This window comes from Aotus nancymaae, unplaced genomic scaffold (genome assembly GCF_030222135.1).
Source record: "Aotus nancymaae isolate 86718 unplaced genomic scaffold, 86718_ANA_hifiasm-v0.15.2.pri h1tg000020l, whole genome shotgun sequence".
NCBI lineage: Eukaryota > Metazoa > Chordata > Mammalia > Primates > Aotidae > Aotus > Aotus nancymaae.
The window spans coordinates 30,149,476-30,155,000 of record NW_026988432.1 but is presented as its reverse complement, the minus strand read 5'-3'; the positions used below and the strand labels follow the sequence as shown (position 1 = coordinate 30,155,000).

General features: G+C 59.6%; 1 protein-coding gene across 2 annotated transcripts in view; it reads right to left on the bottom strand.

Moving 5' to 3' along the window:
* The window catches only part of SKOR2 (SKI family transcriptional corepressor 2), a 46,870-nt gene extending 41,845 nt beyond the window's left edge, over nt 1–5,025 (bottom strand). Inside the window, exons 1-2 of one of the 2 annotated variants that reach the window (XM_064378970.1) lie at nt 4,739–5,025; nt 1–2,620 (exon numbers count right to left, since the gene is read on the bottom strand). The exon at nt 1–2,620 is cut by the window's left edge and continues 28 nt beyond it. In XM_064378970.1, the coding sequence (XP_064235040.1) occupies nt 1–2,573 (2,573 nt within the window). In that variant the 5' untranslated portion in view covers nt 2,574–2,620; nt 4,739–5,025. The remainder of the gene's footprint in view (nt 2,621–4,738) is intronic. The other variant, XM_064378971.1, reaches the window with a different exon arrangement.
* Between the last annotated feature and the right edge of the window lie 500 nt (nt 5,026–5,525).

The following is a 5,525-nucleotide window of genomic DNA, read 5'->3' as shown; positions in this document are numbered from 1 at the left end:
GATGGATGGTGGACTGGGCTGCCCGGGCTGCTGCCGCCACCGCCGCTCGCCTTCTGGGGGGCCAGGGGCGGGGGCGGGGGCGGGGGAAGGTCCGAGCCGGGGTCTCCGAGTTTCCCGTCCTCCTGCAACAGCCTGGAGGAGTTCAGGCCGAGCGGGAACGCGCCCACGACGGCCGGCGCGCGGTCCCGGCTGTTCCCCTTCTCCGATAGCCCTCGTCCCTGGAGGAACCGGCCTCCTCCAACTAAGGGGTCCCCGAGTAGGACCCCCGTCTCCTCGTCCTCTTCCTCGTCATCGTCAGGGTCTCGACCTTCTTCCTCCTCTTCCTCGCCCTCGGGGGGCTTGTGGCCCTCCACGTCCACCTCCTGCTCCTCTTCTTCGTCGTCCTCATCCTCGGAGCTGTCCTCGCTGGGGTAGCTGCAGCTGGTGCCCCCGGGGGACAGAAGGCCTCGGTGGTGCGGCTGCGGGGCCAGAGGGGGCGGCGGGGGCGGCGGCGGCGGCGGGGCCGGGTGGTGGCGCTCGGAACCAGGCTCGTCGGGCTGTGGGGGCAGCAGCAGCAGCGGCGACGGCGGCTGCGGGTGGTGGTGGTGGTGGTGGTGGTGCGGGTGGTGGTGGGGGTGGGGGTGCGTCTGGGCCGAGTGGGGCGCGCCCGCCGACGCCCCGTGCAGCTTGGCCAGGCTCTCCGCGTCGTCCTTACCGCCCACTGGCCGGAAGGCGCTGGAATGGTGGTAGGTGCCACCGCCCGCTTTGCGCCCCTCCAAAAGGTGCGGGTGGTGGGGCGCGGGCACCCGGGAGCCCGCGGGGCCAGCCCCGGCGGCCGCGGTCCCTGCCCCGACAGCGGCCACAGAGTCCGCGGGCGGCGTGGAGCCCGCGCTGCAGTCCCCGCCGCTGCCGCCCGGGGGCGACTCGAAGAGCGCGTCTCGAGAGCCGGCACCCCCGGCGGGAGGCGGTGGGCCTGAGCCCGGGCCGTTGGCCACGACCTGCGGGGGCTGCCCCGGCGGGGGCGCGGCCTCGACGCTCCCCGCCGCGCCGCCGGGCTCGGCCAGGTCCAGGAAGGCCTGGCGCAGCAGGGCCGGGCTTTCGCCGAGCGCGCAGCCCAGCGCCGAGGGCGGCTGAGGCGTGGGCTGCAGGTAGGTGGGCACCGGGAGCCCGCCCGGGGTCCGCGGCGGCCAGAACATGCAGAAGGGCGGGTAGAAGGCGTCCTTGCGGCCTGCGGGCCAGAAGAGGCCGGACAAGCCGGCCTTGGGCGCTGCGCCCGCGCCACCTGCGCCCGCGCCTCCCAGGGCTTCGGCCGCAGCGCCAGCGTCCTCTTTCTTGTGGCATAAGCCGAAGGCAGCGGCAGCGGCCGGAAAGGTGTAGGGGTGCGGAAAGAGCCCGCCGCAGCCTGGGAACTTCTGCAGGACGCCCCCGAACGAGCCCTTGCTGGGCACCGGGATGACTGGGTAGCTGCGCGGGCCTTTGGCCCCGGCCCCCGCGCCCGCTCCCACGCCCACACCCACGCCGGTCACACAGCCGCTCCCCGCGCCGCCCCCGCCCGTCCCCGCGCCGCCCGAGGCAGCGGCCACCGAGAGGCTTGCGGCTGCGGCCGAGAGGCTGGCGGCGGCCACTACGGCGGCCTCCTGCAAGGAGTCGTCGTCGTCGTCGAAGCGCGGCCGCTTGTGATGGGCGTGCGGGGCGCCCGCCAGCTCTGCCAGGGGTGGCGGTGGCGGCGGCGGCGGCGGGGGCGCGCCCAGCAGGTGGGGACCCAGCAGACCCCCGCCCCCGGCCACCGCGGCCGCAGCGGCCACGGCGGCCGCCTTGACAGAGCTGAGCGGGTGGCAGGCAGAGTGCGCGCCTGGCTGAGGCAGTGCGCGCTTGCGGCTGCCGCCGTTGAACATGGCCTTGACGTCCTCCCAGGCGAAGACCAGCTCATCCTGGGGGCTCTTGTCCGTGAGCTTGAGATGACGGCGCCACGAGTTGAAGTTGGCTGCGTCTGGCTGAGTGTACTTGGCGTCGGGCGTGCGGTGGGAGTGGAAAATGAACTTGTTGGGCGAGAAGTACATGTTGCAGTAGCTGCATTTGATGCACTTGGCGCGCGAGCTGTTGTAGCGCGCGGGGATGAAGCTGCCGCGGCAGCCCCAGGCGCACTCATGTGACACGTCGAAGGCGAAGTTGTCGGGCAGTTTGGGCGGCCTGTTTTCACCCAGGAACGACTTGCACAGACGCTCGGCCTCGCGTTTGGTGATCATGCCGCAGCGGCGGGATGAGATGGGCATGGCCCCGGCACGCCGCAAGATCTCCAGCTGCACTGGTGTGCACTGCACACACGTGATGCCCAGCGCCACGCGGCGGTTGTGAATCTCGTTGTAGCTGAAGTTCTTGAGCAGAGTGTTGGAGATCTGCGCCAGGCACAGGCGCTCCTGCCCGTCGATCACCAACGACACGATGGGAATGCCATAGAGGATCACCTGGCCCACCTGGTTGGGTTTGAGGTTGGCGTGGCCTGGCCGCGGCTGGCTCAGCGCGTCGGGCTGGAAGGCGCTCGACGGCGACGCCAGCAGGATGTCGTTGGGCCCCGGCAGCGGGCTGGAAGCCATCTCCGCCGCAGAACCCCGGGCCGAGCCCTACAGGTCTGCCTTGGACACTGGAAGGGAAAGGAGAAAGCGTTGACTTGAGGCTTTTCAGACAGAGGGGTGGGGTGAGTCGCTAACCAAAGAATTAGAACAACTTTCTTGCTTTGGTTAAGACGTGATTATTACTGGAAAAAGCCACCAAGTTTTGAACACAAGAATGTCATCTCTTAATTTCCTTCAAGGTCATCCCTTAGAAATGCAGGTATTTGCACTTCTAAACATTTAAAGTGAATTAACTATTTATTTTGCTCAAAAGCAGTGAATTCCTTAGAAACTCAAGACCTTATCCCGGATTTATAGAAGCTTTTAGAATAAAATGGTTTGACCGCTAGAAATTAGGTAGTAATGACACTTGCAACTGGTAGAGATTATAAAAGTTATGGAAAACTGGGGCTTGCCCATTGAAACCCAAATTTAAAGAGAGATTATTCTCATTTGCTTGGAGATAGATTGATTTTGGTTAAAAAATAAACCCAAAAACCCTTTAAAAAGTGATGTCCGTGGTTTCCTTGGGGAAATTCATTATTGGTTGAAACACCGGTCATTAAAGCAAAACGAAATCCTTTCTCCCTCATTCTTGCTATTAGATATTTTGTCACTGTAATTAGAATTTTTTTTGAAAAGGTGAAAAATATACAAAGTCATATACACAGTTGCACCTAAATAGAGTGTTCCAGTTTTTTAAAAATTTACTTGCTGAACTGAGTGGTTTTGGTCTCAGATAGGTAGGTAGCTTAAAAACATGAAGTTGAAGATTGTAATCATTTAAAAAATGTTTTTCTGTCCTTTCCATGATGATAAGAAAGTAAGTACAGGCAAGCGTGTTAAACCCAGAGAGAGTACACAGGAACGAACAATTCTTGGAGATCTTCATTGACAGACCTCAAAAGGCAGTTTTTTTTAGCTTGATGTGAACCACCTTCTGTGACTTTTTTTCCCCCAACTTATTTCGATATCTCTATATCTTTATGGGGAAAAGCTGCCCCACCATACAGCTAATCGGTGGACTAGGTAATGTGTGGGAACGTTGAAAGTTGAAATCCCAGATTGGGCCTGTGGTAAAATTTCTAACTTCACCTCCAGTCAACAGAATGCCACAGTGAGGGAAAATATTCAGTAAGTTGAAAATACAAAAAAAAAAAAAAGGGAGCGGAAAGAAATTTTTGTGGCAATGCCACTAAATCGAAAGAAGGAAAGTGGCTCACTTCCTAGGAAAACAGTGACCTTTCTCCACAGCTACATCAAGCGCCAAGGCTATGCTTTGCCCTGGAAAATCACCAGAGGCCAACACATGGCCCCTTTCGGCCACGTACACCGAGTTCGCTGTTACAGCGCTTTCAGTGTACACGATCTTACTCCCTCACCCAATTGTCTTATCCGTGTCCTCTCTCTGGGCCCTGTGGCATCTATATGACAACCTCTGCCCTGCTGCCCCCTGAAACCTCAGCTCTCATTACATTCGGTGGCCTCCAGGAAGGTTGAACAAACCTCGACGCTCAATCAAAGGAGAGGAAAGCCTGGCTTGTCACTTCGGGTGGATCAGAGACAGTATTTCCAGGGGACAGAGCGTTACGTGGCAGTTCAAGACGCAGTAACACCCGAGTCTGATACAACCAACACTAGCTTCGTCAAGTGGCCCTTCGATGCTCATTTCCCTTACAAACAAGATTCATATCTGCTTAATGAGACCCTGGGATAACCCGAACTCTCGCTCCTCAGCAAGGCGCGCGGCTGGCCCGCCCAGGCGGGAAGCTAGCTCTGCGTTAAGGACTTGCAGCCATAGCAGCAGTAGACCAGGCAGAAGCGACTCTTCACTTTTACCCCAACCCTTCCAGAAACTCCCGTCAGAGCACAGACTCAATTAAGGTTTAGGCTGGGGTATTATTTTTGGGGGCAGGGGAGGGGAGAAGAGACAATTAAAAGTTGTACTGAGAAAGAAAGCTGGTGAACTTCCCTATCCTGCCCAAGAGCCAAAGACACCCCAACTTAGTTCTCCCAACTCCCAAACCAGTCACCACGGAAGCCCACCTCTGCCCCTCAACCTAACGCGGAAAATCCTACCGCTGGGGATCTCAAATAGTGCCCTGTAAGCTGTGTACCGGATCGAGGCCGGCCGGTTCCGGCAATACCTGGTAACCCCTAGGTGTCTTTAGGCGTGTGGCTGCCGGCCCATCTTCCGAGGGCGCTCGGAGGCGAAGCATCCAAGCGGGTCCTCGAATCCAGCGGGCGGGACTCCGGCGGGCTCCGCGGGAAGATCCAGACTCTCGCCTGAGCGAATGGCGCTCGAACCCCGGCCTGGGGAGAATGACGGCCTGAATTGCGGCGGGGCGTCCCCTCCACCGCAGAAAGTCTGGGCGCGCGGAAACCCACGGCAGGAGAGCCCCAAGCGGAGCGCAGTCTGACAGCGCCTTTCTCTGTCTCTGAACTCCTGTCGGACCGAGGGGACGCCACCCAGCGGGCAGGGTGACGTCACCGTCTCCCTGACACTCCACATTAAAGGGCTGGCATGTTACAGGGAGGGAGGGGGAGAGCGAAAGCCAGCGCGAGCAACAGAGATCCTTTCTCAGCAGGCACGAAAGCTACCACCTAACCAAACCGCAACTGACAACCACCCCAACCCCGGAGTAAACTGCCGCAATGGTGCTGGAGTCACAGATCTGATTTAGGAGTGGAAAGCGAACAGTCTGCCTGCATCCCGGGACCTGGATCCTGGAGGCCCCGGATTCTAGAAGGACGCCTCCAAATTAACTATATCCCTGCCCGTTATTGTCTCCTCCCCTCGTTTCTGAGTCACCCTCCTTCATGAATGATCCCTCTGGTACACGAAGGAAAGCCACGCTGTGTCTCTGAAGACAGAATCCACAGTCGGCCAGAGAATAGATTAGCTTCAGTGACTCCCTTGACATGCTATGAAAT